This window comes from Musca autumnalis, unplaced genomic scaffold (genome assembly GCF_047663935.1).
Source record: "Musca autumnalis isolate F117 unplaced genomic scaffold, ASM4766393v1 scaffold_5, whole genome shotgun sequence".
NCBI lineage: Eukaryota > Metazoa > Arthropoda > Insecta > Diptera > Muscidae > Musca > Musca autumnalis.
The window spans coordinates 186,892,258-186,917,536 of record NW_027412088.1 but is presented as its reverse complement, the minus strand read 5'-3'; the positions used below and the strand labels follow the sequence as shown (position 1 = coordinate 186,917,536).

At 38.5% G+C, this 25,279-nt stretch overlaps 2 protein-coding genes across 3 annotated transcripts; both read left to right on the top strand.

Annotated features, from left to right (window-relative positions):
• Positions 1-1,423: 1,423 nt before the first annotated feature.
• Positions 1,424-6,143, top strand: LOC141404932 (uncharacterized). 2 transcript variants are annotated; one of them, XM_073988776.1, is made up of 3 exons: positions 1,424-1,864; positions 3,548-3,703; positions 3,763-6,143. In XM_073988776.1, the coding sequence occupies exons 1-3, from the start codon at positions 1,862-1,864 to the stop codon at positions 5,242-5,244; spliced, it is 1,641 nt and encodes a 546-aa protein (XP_073844877.1). In that variant the 5' UTR covers positions 1,424-1,861; the 3' UTR covers positions 5,245-6,143. The 2 variants fall into 2 exon arrangements, with proteins under 2 accessions (XP_073844877.1, XP_073844876.1); XM_073988775.1 differs by having other exon boundaries at positions 1,673-1,864; positions 3,527-3,703.
• Positions 6,144-14,496: 8,353 nt separating this feature from the next.
• Positions 14,497-24,575, top strand: LOC141404602 (sialin-like). Its single transcript, XM_073988065.1, has 7 exons — positions 14,497-15,519; positions 18,347-18,750; positions 22,408-22,656; positions 22,716-23,183; positions 23,252-23,384; positions 23,453-23,694; positions 23,766-24,575. Exons 1-7 carry the CDS (start codon positions 15,510-15,512, stop codon positions 24,018-24,020), a joined length of 1,761 nt encoding a protein of 586 aa, XP_073844166.1. The 5' UTR covers positions 14,497-15,509; the 3' UTR covers positions 24,021-24,575.
• The last annotated feature ends 704 nt before the right edge of the window (positions 24,576-25,279 follow it).

Sequence of the window (25,279 nt, the reverse complement as noted above, 5' to 3'; positions counted from 1 at the left end):
GGAGGAGGTTACATATCATTGATATGAAGAAGTCTTTCTGAGAAATGTTTTTTTTCCGAATGATATATTTTTTTTTCTCAAAAAATATATGTCCCTAATGTACATCGAAATAGAAATAAATGTATAAAATGTCATATGAAATTTGACACTAACGTTACAACCCAGTTCAGTCAGCTGTATATTGCTGCTACCTTTTCTTATTCTACCATGACCATTGAGAGACGAAAAAGTGCTCTGTCGTAGGTCGTTTCAAAATACTACACTAGTGTCAATTTTTTCCATATACTTTCCAGAGATATTTCGATGTTCTCAAAGCCAAAATCGGACTGTTTTGCATTGTTCCATTATCCTACAATACATATTGAGTCAAATATTCATTCTTGGCATATTTGCCTGTGGCCGATTCGTCATTGTTTATTGTTAATATTGTCCCATGCGTTTTTTACCTGTCTGAAGACCCTCCATGAGCGCATTTTTTATCACTGAACTTTATTACATTCAATACTGTTAGTCTATTATTAGCCGCAAAAGTCATAAAAATGCATAATGACCGCAAAAAATTGGAAAAATTTTATAGTTTTATAGTACTGATTTTCCCGTTGCAATACTTTTATTTTCACCCCCAAGTAGTAGTTAATTCTTATTTTTGACCGTATTTGTTATAAATCGCAAATAACCTTTGCATATTTTGACGGAATATTGTTGTAAGGACCTATAGCAAGAGATTTGCATAAAAACCCGTATAGTTTTTACATAATTTGTTGGCATAAACGAACAATGAATATAAAATTTTCTACAATTTTGGTTTTTGCAATACTTTTCTTGCCTAACTGTACATTTTGTATGGGAGTAGTGACAACTCATATGTAAAAAACATATCGTCTAAAGTACCCATAAATGAACCTTGGATGTTCCATTCTTCAAGGAAAAAAACAGGAAATGCAAAACGAAGTTCTTTTACTAGTAGTAAGTTGTTGTTGTTGTTGTAGCAGCTAGAAACCTACATATAAGCATAGGTTTTTTGCTGGGTTGGCAGCCGCTGGCCGAAACACAATGGTTTCGGGTCAATCCGGTACGAAAGAACCCGCTGCCGTGTGACCATCATACATCACGGGATATATGGACTGCCCATTAAAAAAAAACTATTTATCGGTATCCCTGCGGTTACACATGACAGGACAGTTGAATTCGTGTATTGATTGTCAAAAACCCAAAACTTGCCTGTGTGACGTAGGCGTCTAGACAACTCTAAAAGCAGTTGCAAAATTATGAATGAAAATCATCGATTTCTTTTCGTTTTCCGTTCACTTATTTTGTTTTTGTACATATTCTTTTGTTTTCAGCACATTTGAATTATTATCTCTCTTATTTTTACAACAAATGTCAAAAATTTGTTACCCGACTGTCTTTGAAAAAATGATGGACAGCTGGGAGACAAGCGACAAATATATGTATGTGTTAGTGAATCAGAGTTGTATTTGAAGACAAACTGTCTGGTGTAAACGCCTAGTATGATAAGCGTAACATTGGCAAGAATTTCACAACGTTCCATGGAAACGAAATTTAAGCCCTTAAATTTCCCCCAAAATCAATCTTCTGATGACAAACGACAACCCTAAAATTTCCAACTGGGTATTTTTGATTCAAATAATTTGACGTTTTGTGAGCGAGTGAGATGGTGAGAGCGACAAACAACTACAACGACAACACCAAAAATACCACGAACGAGAACGACAGTCAGTCGAAGTCAAGAAGAAAATGAACAACAGTGTGTGAAAATTCATAAATTCTTTGCTTTCTGTTTCGGTAAATAGTGCAAAAATTGTCGCGTACGTTAGAAAAACATTAATTATTTGCTAAAATGGTGAGTTGAGCGAATAAAATTTAGTGTTTTGTTTGGTTTTTAAACAAGAAATAAATGCAAAAGAAATGTTCCGTCGATTCTTTTATGAAGCCCCCCCATCTTCCCCCTTGGATTGCTGGTAGCCGTGTTATCAATTCATTGGTAGTTGTAAAATAAGAAGAAGAATTTTGTATATGAAACAGGGTGGCAACAGTAGGGTGATGGAATTTTTGATTGATGTGAGATTAGGAGAGAGCGAAGAAATAATGAAGCAAAAAGAGTAAAGCACATGATGAAATAATAAGGTGGCGTAAAATGACCAGATGATTGGTTTCAATCTGTCAATTTTTTTTTTATTGTGAATAAATTGTATGAAAACGTAAACAAACGTTTTGACATATTGAAGAATTTTTGCCAAAAACAGAGTTGTTATTGTGCTACTTACGTGACCTGTTAAATAGATCTTGGTAAAGCATAGTACACACCGGCTAACAAAACTGACAGTCATCGAGGTCTATTTTATTAATGTCAAAGTCTAGCTGAATAATTACTTTCCTAATCTTTAAATAATACTTTACATATTGTATATCAAGCATTATTACCTAAACAAAAGTTTTTATTTGCCAGAAAATTGTAGCAAAAGTTCGTTGACTGTCAGTTTTGACTGATGGTGTGTACTCCCCTTAAAGAATAATGGGGTTATTTTGCTGTTTATTGTGAATGAGGGCCTATGGGCGGCAATTTTGTCATTGTATGTGAATAACAGTACAAAAAAAAAAATCAAACAGGTACAAAAATGTTGATAAAAAATTTTTCTTGCCCCATGATTGTTCATCTGTCAATCATGCACAATAACGTTGTGAGGTCTACAGCGTCTCTTGCGTAGACAATAGTAGTTGTTCTAATTAGGCTATTGTGAATGTTTATAGAGAAGGACGTTAGCATGATGAAATAATAAGGTGGCGTAAAATGACCAGATGATTGGTTTCAATCTGTCAATTTTTTTTTTATTGTGAATAAATTGTATGAAAACGTAAACAAACGTTTTGACATATTGAAGAATTTTTGCCAAAAACAGAGTTGTTATTGTGCTACTTACGTGACCTGTTAAATAGATCTTGGACGTTAGTGAAATACAAAATAAAACTTAACTTGTTGCTTGATTTAATTTTAAACAAAATCAGTTGTGATTTTAAGGTTAAGGCTTTGTTACAAATACTATTGGAGGACTTTTAAGATATAACTTTCAAATTAAAAACTAATACGAAGAACGTGATCCTTTTATTTAAATGGTCACATTTAGGTTTAAAGATTACCTGAAAGCTATAAATCTGTTTGAAAATTCCAAACAATTACAAAAGGAAACTTATAATAAATAATGGGGGTAATCATATCGGATTCTTTGAAAGGGCTCAATGGTACACTATACTTTTGGAACCCTTTATTATTGCAACATGGAACCGAATCACTTGTGTTAGCAGTCTTATTACTGTTAAAACATTGGATTATGTGACATGTTCATGTCGTCTTAGATGATAGATTATGGTATGGGGAACATTCACTCAAAAATGCTTTATTTACGGGAATAACTTCTATATGCATCTATTTATGTTTAAATACTCTTCAATTATGTTGTGTGACTTTTCGAATTGTTGGCATTTTCTTTCATTTTCTTAATTCAAGGTTTTCAATATTTTATTCAAGGATCGTGTCACAAAGCCACAGAAGAAAATGCTAATTACCCTATTGAGGGAGACCAAATACATGGAGGGGAAAAAAGAAAAAGAATGGTATTGGGAAAAGATCCAAGAGGCCTTGAATAAAATTGGACCAAAAAAGACCATTATACAATGGAAAAAGGTAGGTGGAATAAATCATTTTTTTTTTACAAAAATTTATCAATTTTGTTTTGTTTGCAGTGCTGGCGTGATATGCGTTTAACGACACGCAAAAAACTTGCCGAGTTGAAGCGATGCCAAATGGCTGGGGGATCACCGCCACCTGGCATTGAATTAAGTCAAGAAGACAACGATATAATTGATATTGTGGGCACGGAATATTTCTATGAGGAAATGAATGGTGAATTGAAACCGGAGAATTTTATAACCGGTTTCGATTATGTCCCTGAACATTTTTGTGATGCCATACTCACAGCGGCTGCTGTATCCAGTGGCCAACAACATATGCAACATCAAAAGGAGCAGCAGCAGCAACAACAGCAACATGCCCAACAACAAGATCATCATACCAATGATGGTGAAACTAATGATGCGCCTGGCTCTTCAAATCATGCAGATACCCAGGCGGGCCCATTTGGTCAGGGAAACGTAGCCCAAATGACTGGTCATAATGGTGATCATTCAAATTCAACGGGCACCTTGCAGCAACACAACATTATGCCCAATCATCCCGCCTTTTCGGGTGGTTTACATCCCCATCTAATGAGACGCCAACAACATGCCTCAGCTGCTTTTCACCGGGAAGCTGCCTTTGAGGAGAAACTTTTACAATTTATGCAAGATGCCTTCCCAAAGAAGAGTAAAAAAAGGAAAAGTCGTGATCCCGATAAACTCTTTCTACTCTCTTTATATGAAGAAATCAAAAGGGTCCCGGAAGATATACGACTCGATGTTAAAAGTGAATTGATACAGGTGTTGAAACGTTATCAGAAAAAGTCACCCATTAAGCAGGAGAAAACCCATCATACTCACACACAATCTTCTTCAAGTTCGGGAAAGTCTTCAGGTAGTACAACACCCAATGAAAAGGTACAACTACCACAACAACATACCCAATTGTCGCACAGTATGTATCAGCTGCAAAAGAAATACGATAAAACTGAAAAGGAGCCTTCACCTCAGTCGCAAGTGGATCGTGTACAGCAACATTCACGTGAGCAGGTTGCTGCTGCAGCAGCGGCGGCGGCAGCAGCTGCCGTGGCCACAAGTAGTGTGGCTTCGCTGCATGCCCCCCAGCAAATACCCCATTCTCTCTTTCAATTGCAAAAGAAATACGAAGAATCGGCCGCTGAAAAGGTACACCAACAAAACGAACAACGTAAACATGTTGAGGCTGCCCATCAACAACATCAGAGTGCCCATCAACAACCACCTCCACCACCGCCTTCCAATGAACAACAACAGCAGCAACAACAACATCTACATCATCCACAAATGACACATGGCATAATGTTTCCGCTGCCCCAGATACGTAGCGAACAACCCGGTGGTGGTCAACAGCAGCAACATCATGCCCACAATCCGCATCAACAGCCGCAGCAATCACAACATCACCAACAGCAGTCGCAACATCATCCACCATCGATTTTTGGTAATCCCGCCACAACAGCCGGTGGCATGAGTACCGATCGTCCTGCCATGTCTTATGAGAATGTGGGATGAATGTGGAGCCGTTTATGGGAAGCTGCTTGGGAAGCAGGTCGATTTCCCCTAAACGTTTCTTTGTTAGATAATAGTGAAGCTGAATAGGCTCTAAAACAGAAGTAAAAAAAGAGGAAAAACAAAATTTTGTCGTTATTGTATGTAAATCTAGTATAACTTGAATTACGTTACGTTTCTTTTCTCATTTTTATTTTCATAAATAAAATACAGACATATATTTTTTTGTAATATCAACTCACACTCACACATCCATACCCCCCAGTAGTGGAATTCTGTAAATAATTTTTTGGTTATCGACAATGATGGGTAAAATTAAAACGCAAAATTATGAATGAAAAGTTCCGATAAAAGTTAACAAAAGTTGCTATCGGTAGGAGCGACAATTTTATTTTGGTTGCTAACTTATCGGCAAATTTCGTTAATTACCGTATTTTAGCGATTTTTGTCCATAACCAATAATGAGTTAGAGAATCCCACTACAGATACATGTATTATATCCAGAGGGAGCCATTTCACATAAGGAGCAAAAGAGTTCTGCTATTTTTTAATGAAGTCCTTTAGACATCAGGGAACATATTTTGAAAATTTGTCTCAGCATCATCTAACCTCAAAGATGGAATTTAAAATCCCACTTTATATTTCTCATTTTGTGAAATAGCTTTTTGTCACTCATACACACACCTTCATTTACTACAAAATATACATACACACATACAACCATATATGTTAAATACATTTATATGATTATAATTATTATTACTATTATTACAAATATGATATATATTACTACCATATTACTACTAACCTGTCCACCATTTGGATATTATGGTTAATTGAGTTATTTCTAATTTGGCGGAACGAAAAATAAATGTGAATAATTAAATACAAAAACAAATTGACTTGTATTATGTTACCAAGTCGCTTTGGTGAAATTCGGTCTAATGTAAATATTGCTTATCCGATTATTCGCGAACGCAGAAACATAAACAAAAATTATATAGTCATTACCCACGCTTGATAAAAGTGCTTCAAAGATATGAACGGAACGTTTTATCTTAATAAGCCCTAATGTATGTCATAACTAACCTTATTAGACCAATAACTTCTTTGTTTTTTATTTTATATCTTTATGATGTTTCTCTGACCGAATGTCAATGGAAAATTTAAATATTGGAAATTATATGGGGGACCAACAAAAAACGTTAGTTAGATACTATGTTCTTAGGTGAGGCGAAATTTAAATAAGAACAAAGTTGTGGAGTAGATATCCATAAACAGTGGGCCTAATTATTCTCCACTGTCTACAGAAGCATTCTTTGTTTCAGAAAGGGTCTATGGAAGCACTCTTTGTTTCAGAAAGGGTCTATAAAAGCACCCTTTGTTTCAGAAAGGGTCTATAAAAGCACCCTTTGTTTCAGAAAGGGTTTATAGAAGCACCCTTTGTTTCAGAAAGGGTTTATAGAAGCACCCTTTGTTTCAGAAAGGGTTTATAGAAGCACCCTTTGTTTCAGAAAGGGTTTATAGAAGCACCCTTTGTTTCAGAAAGGGTTTATAGAAGCACCCTTTGTTTCAGAAAGGGTTTATAGAAGCACCCTTTGTTTCAGAAAGGGTTTATAGAAGCACCCTTTGTTTCAGAAAGGGTTTATAGAAGCACCCTTTGTTTCAGAAAGGGTTTATAGAAGCACCCTTTGTTTCAGAAAGGGTTTATAGAAGCACCCTTTGTTTCAGAAAGGGTTTATAGAAGCACCCTTTGTTTCAGAAAGGGTTTATAGAAGCACCCTTTGTTTCAGAAAGGGTTTATAGAAGCACCCTTTGTTTCAGAAAGGGTTTATAGAAGCACCCTTTGTTTCAGAAAGGGTTTATAGAAGCACCCTTTGTTTCAGAAAGGGTTTATAGAAGCACCCTTTGTTTCAGAAAGGGTTTATAGAAGCACCCTTTGTTTCAGAAAGGGTTTATAGAAGCACCCTTTGTTTCAGAAAGGGTTTATAGAAGCACCCTTTGTTTCAGAAAGGGTTTATAGAAGCACCCTTTGTTTCAGAAAGGGTTTATAGAAGCACCCTTTGTTTCAGAAAGGGTTTATAGAAGCACCCTTTGTTTCAGAAAGGGTTTATAGAAGCACCCTTTGTTTCAGAAAGGGTTTATAGAAGCACCCTTTGTTTCAGAAAGGGTTTATAGAAGCACCCTTTGTTTCAGAAAGGGTTTATAGAAGCACCCTTTGTTTCAGAAAGGGTTTATAGAAGCACCCTTTGTTTCAGAAAGGGTTTATAGAAGCACCCTTTGTTTCAGAAAGGGTTTATAGAAGCACCCTTTGTTTCAGAAAGGGTTTATAGAAGCACCCTTTGTTTCAGAAAGGGTTTATAGAAGCACCCTTTGTTTCAGAAAGGGTTTATAGAAGCACCCTTTGTTTCAGAAAGGGTTTATAGAAGCACCCTTTGTTTCAGAAAGGGTTTATAGAAGCACCCTTTGTTTCAGAAAGGGTTTATAGAAGCACCCTTTGTTTCAGAAAGGGTTTATAGAAGCACCCTTTGTTTCAGAAAGGGTTTATAGAAGCACCCTTTGTTTCAGAAAGGGTTTATAGAAGCACCCTTTGTTTCAGAAAGGGTTTATAGAAGCACCCTTTGTTTCAGAAAGGGTTTATAGAAGCACCCTTTGTTTCAGAAAGGGTTTATAGAAGCACCCTTTGTTTCAGAAAGGGTTTATAGAAGCACCCTTTGTTTCAGAAAGGGTTTATAGAAGCACCCTTTGTTTCAGAAAGGGTTTATAGAAGCACCCTTTGTTTCAGAAAGGGTTTATAGAAGCACCCTTTGTTTCAGAAAGGGTTTATAGAAGCACCCTTTGTTTCAGAAAGGGTTTATAGAAGCACCCTTTGTTTCAGAAAGGGTTTATAGAAGCACCCTTTGTTTCAGAAAGGGTTTATAGAAGCACCCTTTGTTTCAGAAAGGGTTTATAGAAGCACCCTTTGTTTCAGAAAGGGTTTATAGAAGCACCCTTTGTTTCAGAAAGGGTTTATAGAAGCACCCTTTGTTTCAGAAAGGGTTTATAGAAGCACCCTTTGTTTCAGAAAGGGTTTATAGAAGCACCCTTTGTTTCAGAAAGGGTTTATAGAAGCACCCTTTGTTTCAGAAAGGGTTTATAGAAGCACCCTTTGTTTCAGAAAGGGTTTATAGAAGCACCCTTTGTTTCAGAAAGGGTTTATAGAAGCACCCTTTGTTTCAGAAAGGGTTTATAGAAGCACCCTTTGTTTCAGAAAGGGTTTATAGAAGCACCCTTTGTTTCAGAAAGGGTTTATAGAAGCACCCTTTGTTTCAGAAAGGGTTTATAGAAGCACCCTTTGTTTCAGAAAGGGTTTATAGAAGCACCCTTTGTTTCAGAAAGGGTTTATAGAAGCACCCTTTGTTTCAGAAAGGGTTTATAGAAGCACCCTTTGTTTCAGAAAGGGTTTATAGAAGCACCCTTTGTTTCAGAAAGGGTTTATAGAAGCACCCTTTGTTTCAGAAAGGGTTTATAGAAGCACCCTTTGTTTCAGAAAGGGTTTATAGAAGCACCCTTTGTTTCAGAAAGGGTTTATAGAAGCACCCTTTGTTTCAGAAAGGGTTTATAGAAGCACCCTTTGTTTCAGAAAGGGTTTATAGAAGCACCCTTTGTTTCAGAAAGGGTTTATAGAAGCACCCTTTGTTTCAGAAAGGGTTTATAGAAGCACCCTTTGTTTCAGAAAGGGTTTATAGAAGCACCCTTTGTTTCAGAAAGGGTTTATAGAAGCACCCTTTGTTTCAGAAAGGGTTTATAGAAGCACCCTTTGTTTCAGAAAGGGTTTATAGAAGCACCCTTTGTTTCAGAAAGGGTTTATAGAAGCACCCTTTGTTTCAGAAAGGGTTTATAGAAGCACCCTTTGTTTCAGAAAGGGTTTATAGAAGCACCCTTTGTTTCAGAAAGGGTTTATAGAAGCACCCTTTGTTTCAGAAAGGGTTTATAGAAGCACCCTTTGTTTCAGAAAGGGTTTATAGAAGCACCCTTTGTTTCAGAAAGGGTTTATAGAAGCACCCTTTGTTTCAGAAAGGGTTTATAGAAGCACCCTTTGTTTCAGAAAGGGTTTATAGAAGCACCCTTTGTTTCAGAAAGGGTTTATAGAAGCACCCTTTGTTTCAGAAAGGGTTTATAGAAGCACCCTTTGTTTCAGAAAGGGTTTATAGAAGCACCCTTTGTTTCAGAAAGGGTTTATAGAAGCACCCTTTGTTTCAGAAAGGGTTTATAGAAGCACCCTTTGTTTCAGAAAGGGTTTATAGAAGCACCCTTTGTTTCAGAAAGGGTTTATAGAAGCACCCTTTGTTTCAGAAAGGGTTTATAGAAGCACCCTTTGTTTCAGAAAGGGTTTATAGAAGCACCCTTTGTTTCAGAAAGGGTTTATAGAAGCACCCTTTGTTTCAGAAAGGGTTTATAGAAGCACCCTTTGTTTCAGAAAGGGTTTATAGAAGCACCCTTTGTTTCAGAAAGGGTTTATAGAAGCACCCTTTGTTTCAGAAAGGGTTTATAGAAGCACCCTTTGTTTCAGAAAGGGTTTATAGAAGCACCCTTTGTTTCAGAAAGGGTTTATAGAAGCACCCTTTGTTTCAGAAAGGGTTTATAGAAGCACCCTTTGTTTCAGAAAGGGTTTATAGAAGCACCCTTTGTTTCAGAAAGGGTTTATAGAAGCACCCTTTGTTTCAGAAAGGGTTTATAGAAGCACCCTTTGTTTCAGAAAGGGTTTATAGAAGCACCCTTTGTTTCAGAAAGGGTTTATAGAAGCACCCTTTGTTTCAGAAAGGGTTTATAGAAGCACCCTTTGTTTCAGAAAGGGTTTATAGAAGCACCCTTTGTTTCAGAAAGGGTCTATAGAGGTACCATTTGTTTCAGAAAGGGTCTATAGAAGCACCCTTTGTTTCAGAAAGTGTTTATAGAAAAACCCTTTGTTTCAGAAAGGGTTTATAGAAGCACTCTTTGTTTCAGAAAAGGTGTATAGAAGCACCCTTTGTTTCAGAAATGGCCTATAAAAGCAACCATTGTTTCAGAAAGGGTCTATAGAATCACCCTTTATTTCAGAAACTGTCTATAGAAAAACCCTTTGTTTCAGAAAGCGTCTATAGAAGCACCCTTTGTTTCAGAAAGGGTCTATAGAGGTACCATTTGTTTCAGTACGCTGGGTGTCGTGAGGGCTATGTTGGCAGGAGGGGCATCTGTTTAGTGTACCGAGAACAATGTATTCTCGGTAGGTGTTAAGAATGCTACTTTACGTTAGAACTGTTGATTAAAATACGTATGGTGTGGCCTGGTAAAAAAGATCCCTTTATTCAGTCAGACGAGCTGCAGGTATCACGAATTTGGCCCTCCAATCGGGAAGCCGCACTGATTGGATAAAGGGTTTTCGTTATTCGCGTGGGGAAATCGTCATTCATCGACCTCAAGAAGTCCTCTGTTGGCTACAGAAGACGTCTACACTCTACATGCCTTCTTTTGCTTGTAGAAGACCTCAAGAGGTTTTCTCTTGCCTATTGAAAGGGCTCAATAGGTATTCTATTGCCTACGGAAGAACTCAATAAGATTTCAGTTACCTACAGAAGACCTCAAGAGATCTTCTTGTTGCCAATAGAAGATCTTAGGGGATCTTCTATTGCCTCTCGAAGACCATATGAGACCTTCTGCCTATAGAAAACATCTAGAGGTCAGCTTTTGTCAGCAAAAGACTTCAAGCGTTTTTTTTTTCTTGCCTATTGAAGACCTCAAGAGTTATTCTCTTGCCTTCAGAAGATCTCAATAGATCCTCAGGTGCCTATATAAGACCTTAAGAGGTCTTCTATGGCCTAGTGAAGACCTCTAGAGGTCTTCTATTGCTTACAAAAGAACTCAATATGTTTTCAGTTGCCTCTAGAAGGCCTTAAGAGGTCTGCTGTTTCCTATAGAAGACCTCAAGGGACCTTCTGCTTCCTATGAAAGACCTCAAGAGGTCTTCTGTTGCCTATAGAAGATCTCAGGAGATCTTCTGTTGCCTCTCGAAGACTTCATGAGGTCTTTTGTTGCCTAAAAAAGACCTAAAGGGGCGTTCTGTTACCAATAGAAGGTTTCAGGAAGTCCTGCGTAGCCTATAGAATACTTCAGGAGGTGTTCTATTGCTTAAGGAAAACCTTAAGAGATTTTCTGTTGCCTTTTGACGACCTAAAAATATTTTCTATTGCCTATAGAAGATCTCAAGAGGTCTTCTGCTGCCTATAAAAGACCACGAGAGGTATTCTGCTGCTTATAGCAGACCCTAAAGAGTCTTCTGTTGCTTATAAAAGACTTCAAGAGGTCTGTTGTAGTCTTTAGAAGACATCAAGAAAACTTATGATGCCTATGACAGACCTCTCGCTGTCTTCAAGAGGTCTTCTGTTGTCTACAGAATATCTCCGGTTGTGTTATTTTGCCTTTAGAACACCTCAAGGAGTGTTCTGTTACCTATAGAAGACCTTAAGAGATCTTCCGTTGCCTATTGGATACCTCAAGGGACCCTCTCTGTCCTATAGAAGACCTCAAGCGGCCTTCTGTTTCGTATGGAAGACCTCAAGAGGTCTCTGTTACCTATAGAAGATTTCAGAAGGCGTTCTGTTGCCAATAGAAGACCTTGAGATATTTTCTGATGTCTTTAGAAGACCTTAAGATACTTCTGTTGCCTATAGAAGATTTCAAAATGTCTTCCGTTGCCTATAGAAGAAATCAAGTGGTATTTGTTGCCTATAGGAGTCCCTGAAAGGACTTCTATTGTTTACAGAAGACCTCAAGAGGTCTTGCCCATAGGAAACCTCAAAAGGTTTGGTTTTGTCTTTATCAGACCTCAAGAAAACTTATGATGCCTATGACAGACCTCTCGCTGTCTTCAAGAGGTCTTCTGTTGTCTACAGAATATCTCAAGTGGTCTTTTGTTGCCTATAGAGGTCTTCTGTTGTCTCTCGAAGAACTCTCGAGGTATTTTGTTGTCCGAAGAAAACCTCAAGAGGTCTTCTGTTACCAATATGAGATATCAGGAGGTCTTCTGTTGTCTCTAGAAGACCTTAAGGTCAAGAGGTCTTCTGTTTGCCATAGAAGACCTTAAGAGGCCTTCTGTTGTCTATATAAGATCTTTTGTTGGCTCTTCTATTGTTTACAGAAGACATCAAGAGGTCTTGCCCATAGGAAACCTCAAAAGGTTTGGTTTTGTCTTTATCAGACCTCTGTTACCAATATAAGTTATCAGGAGGTCCTCTGTTGCCTATAGAGACCTCAGGAGGTGTTCTATTGTCAATAGAAAACCTTAAGAGATTATCGGTTGCCTTAGAAGACCTCAAGTGGTCTTCTGACGCCTATAGAACACCTCAGAAATTCTTCTGTTGCATAAATAAGACTTCAAGAGGTCTGTTGTTGTCTTTAAAAGACCTCAAGAAAACTTATGATGTCTATAGCAGACCTTGTGCTGTCTTCATGATGTCTTCTGTTGTTTACAGAATATCTCAAGTGGTCTTCTGTTGCCTTTAGAAGACCTCAAGAGTTTTTCTTGTTTTTCATAGAAGACCTTAAGAGGCCTTCTGTTGCCTATAGAAGATCTTCTGTTGCGTCTGGAAGACCTCATACGGTCTTTTCTTGTCTAAAGAAAACCTCATGAGGTCTTCTGTTGCCAACAGAGGATCTCAGGAGGTGGGCAACAGACTATATAAGACCTCATGAAGTGTTCTGTTGTAAATAGAAGACGTTAAGCGATTTTCTGTTGCCTTTAGGAGACCCCGAGATATTTTCTGTTGCCTATAGAAGATTTCAAAATGTCTTCCGTTGCCTATAGAAGACCTCAAGGGGTCTTCTGTTTCCTATTGAAGACCTCAAGGGACCTTCTGCTTCCTATGAAAGACCTCAAGAGGTCTTCTGTTGCCTATAGAAGATCTTCTGTTGCCTCTCGAAGACCTCACGAGGTATTTTTTGCCTAAAGAAAACCTCCAGAGGTCTTCTGTTACCAATATAAGTTATCAGGAGGTCCTCTGTTGCCTATAGAGACCTCAGGAGGTGTTCTATTGTCAATAAAAAACATTTAGAGATTTTCGGTTGCCTTTAGAAGACCTCAAGATATGTGCTGTTGCTTATAGAAGACCTCAAAATGTCGTCTGTTGCCTTTAGAAAACCCCTAGTGGTCTTTTGTTGCCTTCAAAAGTTCTCAAGTGGTCTTCTGATGTCTATAGAAGACCTCAGGAATTCTTCCGTTGCATAAATAAGACATTAAGAGGTCTGTTGTTGTCTTTTAAACACCTCAAGAAAACTTATGATGTCTGTTCTGTTGCCAATAGAAGATCTCAGGAGGTAGGCAACCAACACCTCAGACCTCAGGAGGTGTTCGATTGCCAATAGAAAACCTTTAGAAGACCCCAAGTTAATTTCTGTTGCCTATAGAAGATTTCAAAACGTCTTGTGTTGCCTACAGAAGACCTCATGATATCTTTCGCTGCCTATAGAAGAACTCAAGAGGTATTTGCCTGCCCATGGAAAATCCTAAAAGAAATTTGGTTGCTTATAGAAAACCTCAAGAGGTCTTGCCCATAGATAACCTCAAGAGGCTTCTTTTGCCTATAGAAGTCCTCATGACTTCTTCTGTTGCCTTTAGCAGACCTCAAGTGGTGCTCTGTTGCATTTAGAAGACCCTTAAAGACAAAAAGAGGTATGCCATATGCATCATAAGTTTTCTTGAGGTATTTAAAGAAAAGAGAGAAAAGTTCGTTGCAATTGTACATTTGCGTTCCCATGGATTGAGTTGGAATGAGCAGCTGAGATGGATGAGAAGCAGCTTTCCATTGCCTGTGAGAGCGAAGACTGGTGCATCTTCTCGTGTTGGATCAGTTTTTTTGCAGCCAATACATTTGACAGACACAATGTTCCTGCGAATAACTTTGTGGCAGCCTGAACATATCCACAGCGTAGTGGTGCTTCTATAGACTTTGTGAATCTGATTCGTGTGAAGTAAAAATTTGATTCGTTTCCAGACGCTTCCTTCACAGATAAACCTTAAAAGTGTTTAATCCAAATGATGATGTAGCAAAAAAGAAGAATATCCCGAAACATTATCACCATGCATATCTTCAGTTTTATATCAAATACAAAAAAAAGCAAATTTGAACTTATCACCGCCATCATCGTGTGCCCATCACGTTGTTTACTGATGCCCAGCTAACAACTGTGGGGTATAAATTTTAAAACTAGATATAAATATAACGCTCGCCCGTTGTTGTAGTTGTTTTCTTCTTACGTTTATTACACACAAACCTAGTAAATTTTCATAACATTACGACCGACAATGGCGGCGGGCGCGTTGGCTGCTCTGGCGATCACAACAAGGAGAAAGAAAGTCAGAATGCCGATCGTTGCTGCTGTGTTATCACTGCAAACAATAAATAAAAAAAATAGTACAGAACAAACTGTTCTGTGGGAGAACCAACCGACCGACCATTTGATGTGGTGTTATTAAGCGTTCCATGCTAAACGGATTGCAGTCTGCTCGTGATATTCCAAGCGGACAGATCAAGTGACGATATTGAAAAAATATTCAAAACGGTTGACTAGACATTTGAATAGTTCTTTTTTTTAGTTTAGGGTTTAGTCAGTAACTATCTTTCTTCGGAACACCACCTACTAAGAGAAGCTTGGTTGGTGGGTCGTTCGTTCGTTGTCGCCGTAATCCGGTCATCATCACTGATGCGTGCCTTAGTATTTGCTAGCTGCTGTGTGATCCTACTCCGTTCCTCGGCTTATTGTGTGTGTTTTAAAGTGAAATTATAAGAAATTAAAAAATAAAAAAAAATAATAATTAAATTAAATCATAAGACGTAAGACGATCCCCATCATCATCATTATCGTCATCATCGTAATTATTATTTTGTCGGCATCGCAAAGAAAAAAGAACGAAAGTGAATGCCTACTACTACCCACCACATTCTTTGGACAACGTTTGAACTACATAATTGGAATACTTCTATTGGTGGTGACGACAATCAACTTAAAATAAATTTCAATACCTCAAATCCAATATTGGCTGGCGGTGATTCCTAATCGGCTAATAACACTAATAACGTAATAACAAATTTCATCGAAGTGTGTGGAATTTCAATTGTGATCATAAATGCCTTACAGTCTGTGAAAAAGATTAAGACGACAAATGAAATAATTATCCGATACAGGAAATTATTAATCAAAACAAAAAATATTAATAATAATCTATTTATTTGTTGTAATCAAATCAGTTCAATATGTCGAACGGTAAGTGTTTTTGAATATTTAATGGAGTGCCGATTTAAGCGCATATCAGAAATTGTTATTGATTAGTTTGACAAATGTGGAGAACGTAGATGAAATAATTGGAATTTCTTAGGGGGTGAAGTGCTTTGGAACCAGCTTCCATAATACCATTGACTTCTGTTAAAGGACCACTCATAGCAAAAAGAAGTGAAGACAAAATGCAGTCGAAATCGCGTATAACGAGGGTCAAGTCATCGACGGAATTGCTCGCTATAAGCGATTTCGATTGTAATTGGAATTTATAAAAGGACGAAAAACTTTGAATCCTCTTCCTTCCTTTGTAAAGAAAAAATGGGCACTTTAACACTTCAGACGATATGTCCCTAGGCCAACAGGCAAGGATTTTTAAAGACATTTCTTTCAAGGGTCCCTAGGCCAAAAGGCGTGGATTTTTAAAGACATTTCTTTCAAGGGTCCCTAGGCCAAAAGGCGTGGATTTTTAAAGACATTTCTTTCAAGGGTCCCTAGGCCAAAAGGCGTGGATTTTTAAAGACATTTCTTTCAAGGGTCCCTAGGCCAAAAGGCGCGGATTTTTAAAGAAATTTCTTTCAAGGGTCCCTAGGCCAAAAGGCGTGGATTTTTAAAGACATTTCTTTCAAGGGTCCCTAGGCCAAAAGGCGTGGATTTTTAAAGACATTTCTTTCAAGGGTCCCTAGGCCAAAAGGCGTGGATTTTTAAAGACATTTCTTTCAAGGGTCCCTAGGCCAAAAGGCGTGGATTTTTAAAGACATTTCTTTCAAGGGTCTCTACGCCAAAAGGCGTGGATTTTTAAAGACATTTCTTTCAAGGGTCCCTAGGCCAAAAGGCGTGGATTTTTAAAGACATTTCTTTCAAGGGTCCCTAGGCCAAAAGGCGTGGATTTTTAAAGACAGTTCTTTCAAGGGTCCCTAGGCCAAAAGGCGTGGATTTTTAAAGACAGTTCTTTCAAGGGTCCCTAAGCCAAAAGGCGTGGATTTTTAAAGACATTTCTTTCAAGGGTCCCTAGGCCAACAGGGGTGGATTTTTAAAGACAATCCTTTCAAGGGTCCCTAGGCCAAAGGATGTAAGATCAGGCAAATGGGAGATCATCCTTTCACAAATAACATAAGGAGTCTTTGTAGACGAGCTGAAATTAGTTTTTTTAGAATAGCTTAAGGGGAGTCTTTATCGACGAATAGAAAAGCGTCTTTATAGCCGAACAGAAGCGAGTCTTTTTTTATACGAACTGAAGGGTATAGAAGGGACTCTCTATAGACAAGCAAAAGGCAGTTTTAGTTGACGTGTTGAAGGTAGTCTTTACAGACGCGCTGAATGTAGTATTTATAGGCAGACTCTAAAGACGATCCTAAATCAGTCTCTAATGACGAACTGATGACAGTTTCTATAGCCAAGCTCAAGGGAGTCTTTATAGACGAACAGGAGGCACTCTATATATACGAGCTGAATGAAGTCTCTATAGGCAGCGTCTAAAGACGAGCTGAAGGTAGTTTTTATAAACGACCAGGAAGAAACCTCTAGAAACGAGCAGAAGGAAGTTTTATAGAAGAAAAGGGAGTCTTCAAATCGTCGATAAATACATCATTTAGCTCATCTAAACGAACACCCTTTAGCTCATCATAAAAGCTTACTTGAGCTCAACCAAAAATACTTCTTTCAGCTCGTCTACGGAGCGTCCCTACATCTCGACTATACATACTCCCTTTAGCTATTCTAGAAAGACTCCCTTTAGGGAGTCGTCTTCTGTAAAAGAAGGTTCTTCCTTTGGAAAAGGTATAGAAGACTCTTGAAGATTGAATATAGATAAAAATGCTGTTACAGAGTTATAGGTTGATATAAAAACCCTATAGGAACCTCTGGGGTTCCAAAGAAAAAACGTCCATTTAAAGGGTCCTCTATAGACAATTTAGCCTTTGGAATGTCCTCAATAGTTTTCTTCTATGAATAGAAGACTCATATGGATGGCCTTCTGAATAGAAGACACCTCAGAAGGTTCTTATTTAGATAGAGGACAGATATGAAGGGTCTTCATTGGATAGAAGACACCGCCAAAGATTCCTCTATCGATAGATATGTGATATAAGGGATATAGGACACCTCTGCAAGGGTTTCTATGGATATAACACACCTAAAAAGAGTCTTCAATGGTTAGAAGGCATCTGTGAAGGGCCTTCTATAATTATAAGACACCTTGGAATGGTTTTCTATGGATATAACACACTCCAGAAGGCTCTTCTAGGGATAGAAGACACCTCTGAAGGGTCTTCTACGGATAGGCGACAACTCAGAAGGGTGTCTAATGATAGAAGACACATCTGAATTTGTGAATTTTTGTAAGGTAGTGGTTCTACATAGTCCATCTTCGAAATTGTTTTAAGTTTGAGAGAAATAGTATGTCAGTCACTCCTTACGATAGTAATCGTGTCCATTAGTCCTTTTAGGTGGTCACTGTAGGATTTTTTAAGGCTTTTGGTTTATTGTGGAAGCTTGCATGGACTTGCCAAAGAAAAATTCCAATTCCGTGACGATGATGAGACCCCCTCACATTCTTCTGCTTCTATCTTAATTTGATTTGCAATACCTTTAATAAATGCAGCATACCTTTAGGCGAGTAAAACAAACAGCTGATTGCATTGGAATCGTTGCCCTTGCAATGTAAACAGTACACAACTAAATTGGAATTGATCGGTTAAATCTAAGAATTGAATAAAAATAAATTTATTCCCCCACATCGGCACTCCATATTTCAACTACTAAATTCCAAAAATATACTTTTATTTCATATTATTTTTTTTTATTCCATTTTTTACAGTCCAAGCCCGAACCGTTTTATGGTATTTGGTGTTTATCGGTTTTGCCGTCAATTATATGATACGCATCAATTTGAATATTACAATTGTTGAAATGGTGGTATCGACAAAAAGTAAAACGATATCACAAGCTGCAACTGCCGCCTCCTTATCCAATGAACCTGAAGCTTTGGCAGAATTACCGGCGTCACTACGATTAGCGTCATCAATGTCTGGCGAAATAAACGATTACAGCAGTAGTACGACGACAACAACAATGAAGACTACTACAACAACTACAACTAGTGGCGTTATTGAGGAAATAAACGCTACTACTACTACTACTGCGGAGCTTTATAATAGTTCTTCTTCCGGGCGTTTGCATGAGAATTTTGAACCAGATCTAGCAAGGAATGCATCATTGCATGTAAGTCAATGAATTTGTTGAAGTGGAGGTTAGGAATGAGAACACAAAAAATGAATGAATAAATTGAGCGGGTGGTAAGGCAGAGGAATATAAAAAGATGACACACCATCACCTGCCTGTCATTCCGTTGTGTGGCGCTGATTTAATTTAACACGATAGAATTAAAACCCATCCATTCACTCGCTCGCATAGCGTTATCTGTAATCAATCTTGGGGCATAGAGCGCAAGCGGTTTAGTTTAAATTTAAGCCGGTCATTTGTTGTTTTTGTTTTCATATTCGGTAAAATTAAACATAAATTTTTGTGCATATTTTGAAGCTGACTTGTTTTCGGTTTGGTTAATTGCTGGGCATTGAATCTCACGCCAGAGCAGTGTGTATGCCCGTGGGAGTATTTCGGCTCTGTAGATAAAATAGGGAAATAAATAATAAACAACAATTTAAAAGAAATCAAAACAAAATAATAGAAAGCAGAGAAGGGAGGAGAATAGATCACAACCATAAAGAAGAGCAGAAGAGAGTCTTTATAGACGAACCGAAGGGAGTCTTTATTGTACATATATGAGCTGAAGGAAGTCTTTATAGATGAGCTGAAGCAAGTCTTTAGAGACGAGCTACTCCCTACAGCTCGCTTCAGTTCGTCTAAAAAGCGTTCCTAGTTATCAAGTATAAGATCCCCATAGGGTGTTCCAAAGAAAAAAGGTCCCTATAAAGGATCATCTATAGACAATTTGTCTTTTGGAGTATCTTTAATAGAGTTCTTGTATGAATGAAGACCCATACATATGTATGGCCTTCTGGATAGAAGATACCTAAAAAGGGTATTCTTTAGATAGAGGACATATCTGAAGGATCTTCTATGGATAGAAGACACCTCCAAAGATCTTCTATCGATAGATATAGGGGATATACGACATCTCTGCAAGGTTTTCTATGGATGTAACACACCTAAAAAGGGTCTTCTGGGGATAGAAAACCCCTCTGTAGGGTCTTATACAGATATAAGACACCTAAAAAGGTATTCCATGGATAGAAGACACCTCAGAAGGGCTTTCTATGATACAAGAAGTGGATAGAAGACGCATCTGAAGGATATTCTATGGATATCAGACACATCAGAAAGGTACTCTATGGATAGAAGACAAACGGGAAAGGTCTTCTAGGGATAGAAGACACCTCAGAAGAGCCTTCTATGGTACAAGAAGTGGATAGAATACGCCTCTGAAGGGTATTCTATGGATAGAAGACACCTCAGAAGGGTCTTCTATGGATAGAAGACACATCTAAAAGGGTCTTCTAGGTATAGGAAGACACCTTAAATTGATATTCTATGTATAGACGACACCTCAGATGGGTCTTCTATGGGGAGAAGACACATCTAAAGGTCTTCTTTGTATAGACGACACCTCAGAGGGGTCTTCTATGGGGAGAATACACATCTAAAGGGTCTTTCATGGATAGGAGACACTTCTGAAAAGTTCTAGGGATACAAGACACCTCTAAAGGGTATTCTAGGGATAAAATACACCTACAAATGGTGTTCTATAAAGACGACCTTCAGCTCGTCTATAAAGACGACCTTCAGCTCGTCTATAAAGACGACCTTCAGCTCGTCTATAAAGACGACCTTCAGCTCGTCTATAAACACGACCTTCAGCTCGTCTATAAAGACGACCTTCAGCTCGTCTATAAAGACGACCTTCAGCTCGTCTATAAAGACGACCTTCAGCCCGTCTGTAAAGACGACCTTCAGCTCGTCTATAAAGATGACCTTCAGCTCGTCTATAAAGACGACCTTCAGCTCGTCTATAAAGACGACCTTCAGCTCGTCTATAAAGACGACCATCAGCTCGTCTATAAAGACGACCTTCAGCTCGTCTATATAAAGACGACCTTCAGCTCGTCTATATAAAGACGACCTTCAGCTCGTCTATATAAAGACGACCTTCAGCTCGTCTATATAAAGGCGACCTTCAGCTCGTCTATATAAAGACGACCTTCAGCTCGTCTATATAAAGACGACATTCAGCTCGTCTATATAAAGACGACCTTCAGCTCGTCTATAAAGACGACCTTTAGCTCGTCTATAAAGACGACCTTTAGCTCGTCTATAAAGACGACGAACTTCAGCTCGTCTATAAAACGACCTTCAGCTCGTCTATAAAGACGACCTTCTGCTCGCCTATAAAGACGACCTTCAGCTCGTCTATATAAAGACGACCTTCAGCTCGTCTATATAAAGACGACCTTCAGCTCGTCTATATAAAGACGACCTTCAGCTCGTCTATATAAAGACGACCTTCAGCTCGTCTATATAAAGACGACCTTCAGCTCGTCTATATAAAGACGACCTTCAGCTCGTCTATATAAAGACGACCTTCAGCTCGTCTATATAAAGACGACCTTCAGCTCGTCTATATAAAGACGACCTTCAGCTCGTCTATATAAAGACGACCTTCAGCTCGTCTATATAAAGACGACCTTCAGCTCGTCTATATAAAGACGACCTTCAGCTCGTCTATATAAAGACGACCTTCAGCTCGTCTATATAAAGACGACCTTCAGCTCGTCTATATAAAGACGACCTTCAGCTCGTCTATATAAAGACGACCTTCAGCTCGTCTATATAAAGACGACCTTCAGCTCGTCTATATAAAGACGACCTTCAGCTCGTCTATATAAAGACGACCTTCAGCTCGTCTATATAAAGACGACCTTCAGCTCGTCTATATAAAGACGACCTTCAGCTCGACCTTCAGCTCGTCTATATAAAGACGACCTTCAGCTCGTCTATATAAAGACGACCTTCAGCTCGTCTATATAAAGACGACCTTCAGCTCGACCTTCAGCTCGTCTATATAAAGACGACCTTCAGCTCGTCTATATAAAGACGACCTTCAGCTCGTCTATATAAAGACGACCTTCAGCTCGTCTATATAAAGACGACCTTCAGCTCGTCTATATAAAGACGACCTTCAGCTCGTCTATATAAAGACGACCTTCAGCTCGTCTATATAAAGACGACCTTCAGCTCGTCTATTAAGACTCCCTTCCGCTCGTCTATAAAGACTCCCTTCCGCTCGTCTATAAAGACTCCCTTCCGCTCGTCTATAAAGACTCCCTTCCGCTCGTCTATAAAGACTCCCTTCCGCTCGTCTATAAAGACTCCTTTTAGTTCGCCTACAAAGACATCCTCCCGCTCGTCTATAAAGACTCCCTTCCGCTCGTCTATAAAGACTCCCTTCCGCTCGTCTATAAAGACTCCTTTTAGTTCGCCTACAAAGACATCCTCCCGCTCGTCTATAAAGACTCCCTTTAGTCCGCCTACAAAAACTCCCTTCCGCTCGTCTATAAAGACTCCCTTCCGCTCGTCTATAAAGTTTCCCTTCAGCTCTTCTACAAAGACTTCCTTCAGCTCGTCTATTAAGACTCCCTTCCACTCGTCTATAAAGACTCCCTTTAGTTCGCCTACAAGGACTTCATTCAGTTCGTCTATAAAGACTCTCTTCAGCTCGTCTATTAATGTCTCTTTTGTTCTTCGTTTCGTTGCGTGCTGCATACTTTCAGGCCTTAGATAAATTCGCACTATCAGCTGTTATTCTCCATTTTGTATCTGTTCTTCTAAAAACATATTTTTCATTCTTGTTTTGTTGTTTAGGATACTCCCCACGAGCAAATACGTTTCAATTGGAATGAATACCAACAGGGCTTGGTATTGGGTTCATTTTTCTGGGCCCATTGGGTGACACAAATTCCCGGAGGTATTTTGGCTAAAAAATACGGCACCAAATTGGTATTTGGTCTGGCAAATGCCATTGGGTGTTGGATGTGTTTCCTAATACCGGCTGTGTCACATTGGGATTATAGGGCGCTGATTGTGTTAAGGGTTCTGCAGGGGTTAGTAACGGTAAGTAGATATACATATTTTATTGCATAGGGTTCTAATGGGGATAATTTTTATTTCAGGGTCTTGCTTGGCCGGCAATGCATGTCTTGACAGCCAAATGGATACCACCAAATGAACGTAGTAAATTTGTCACCGCCTATTTGGGTAGTTCTGTGGGTATTGCAGTATTTTATCCATTCTTTGGTTACATCATGCATTGGGGTTCATGGGTTTGGGTCTATCACTTCTGTGGTATTTTGGGTACCGTGTGGTGGTTGGGATGGTTATTCTTTGTCTATGATTCACCGGCCCAGCATCCACGTATAAGTGAAGCTGAGGTGAGATATATTGAGAAGTCATTGGGGGCCTCGATCCAATCGGCTGCACCAGGAGCTGCAGCTGGAGGTACACCATGGAAGGCAATATTGCTTTCGCGACCGGTGTGGATGAATGTCATTGCCCAATGGGGTGGTATATGGGGTCTGTTTACCCTTATGACACAGGCGCCCACTTATTTCCGGGTCATACATAATTGGAATATTCGGGCGGTAAGTTGGGGTTTTTTTTCATAGGAATTTTGAAGTGGTTTTCATATTTTTTGTTTACAAAATTTCAGACTGGTATATTATCGGGCTTGCCCCACCTGATGCGCATGATCTTTGCCTATGTGTTTTCCTTGTTTGCCGATTATCTTTTGAGGACAGAGAAAATGAGTAGGACGAATATTAGGAAGCTGGCTACGGCATTTTGTGAGTACAATTATTTTCAGAGGGGACCAACCTTTAGGCCAAACTAAATTTAATTTATTTTATTTTAGGCTGCATTGTCAAGGGTCTGGTTGTGGTGGCCTTGGCCTATTTCGGTCATAATTCTACGGCGGCCATTGTCTTCCTCACCGTGGCAACCATGTTCCATGGTGCTGTGTCATCCGGCCCCCTGGCATCTATTGTGGATATAGCCCCCAACTTTGCTGGCATTGTATTGGGAATTAGTGGTATGATTGGGGTCCTACCGGGATTTATATCACCCTATATTGTGGGGGTTTTGACATTGGGAAATGTAAGTATTTCTTGCACGAATTTTGTAGCATATTTTCAGGCTAAATAAAATCAATTTTCCCTAACTTTTAGCAAACCTTTGAATCCTGGAAATATGTATTCCTCATTTGTGCCGCCATGTTAATCGGCAGCGGTATTCTCTATGTCCTCTTTGCCGATTCCACATTACAAAAGTGGAATGACCACAACTCTCGGGCGGATGACAAGGAACTAATGCAGCTAACCAAAGATGATTTAATTAAGCCAAAACTGGAACAAGACAAGACTGATTTGAAAGCAAAAGGAGAAAAAGAAGAACAAAGTAAAGTGCAAAAAACCTCAGGATAAGATAAAAAAAGAAAGTCAAGTGCAAAAGAACAAAGTTAGGTTAGTTAGAAAAAAAAACAACAAAACACACAAACAGGTTAAAAACGCATTTGTGATATTATCCGTTACTGTAATGATAACGAACACATACACACATAAACATAATAATTTAGATGTTTACTTAAAAAAAAAAACAAACAAAACACAGTATTTCACTTCAAACACAGTATATCACTGTGAAAATGATAAACCCCATGAAAATGATCCAACACCACCTCTTGATAAAGTTTATCTCTCAAAAGTCTATTGTCATGTCAAAATTTTATCACATTGTAAATTAGAGAGAGAGAGCTAATCCCCCGTCGTTGTGAAAGTTGTGATCTGGCCAAAAAAAGACAAATAGTTTGACAAAACAAACATTTTGACAGATAATCAGGGACCAAAGAGATAATGCGATCATGCACTTAGGCCGTAATTCTTAGTAATAAGTATAACCTCAATGTTATTGTTGTTATTTTTATTGTTATTATTATTGTAAATTTGTTTTAAAATTTAATAAATTCAACGCCAAAAATTGTATTTGAAAAATTTGTTTTTGTTTGAATAAGTAAAATTTAAAATGTATGTACTAATGTTTGTATTTATGCCAAAACAATAACATTCACAAACAATGATTATAGACACACAAATTAGGTCATCTAATTCCAAAAAAAAAAAAAAAAAGTTGAGATAGGTAGTTTTTATAGACGAGCTAAAGGTCGTCTTTATAGACGAGGTAAATGTCGACTTAATAGACGAGCTAAAGGTCGTCTTTATAGACGAGCTAAAGGTCGTCTTTATATACGAGCTAAAGGTCGTCTTTATAGACGAGCTAACGGTCGTCTTTATAGACGAGCTAAAGGTCGTCTTTATAGACGAGCTAAAGGTTGTCTTTATAGACGAGCTAAAGGTCGTCTTTATAGACGAGCTAAAGGTCGTCTTTATAGACGAGCTAAAGGTCGTCTTTATAGACGAGCTAAAGGTCGTCTTTATAGACGAGCTAAAGGTCGTCTTTATAGACGAGCTAAAGGTCGTCTTTATAGACGAGCTAAAGGTCGTCTTTATAGACGAGCTAAAGGTTGTCTTTATAGACGAGCTAAAGGTCGTCTTTATAGACGAGCTAAAGGTCGTCTTTAGAGACAAGCTAAAGGTCGTCTTTATAGACGAGCTAAAGGTCGTCTTTAGAGACAAGCTAAAGGTCGTCTTTATAGACGAGCTAAGGGTCGTCTTTATAGACGAGC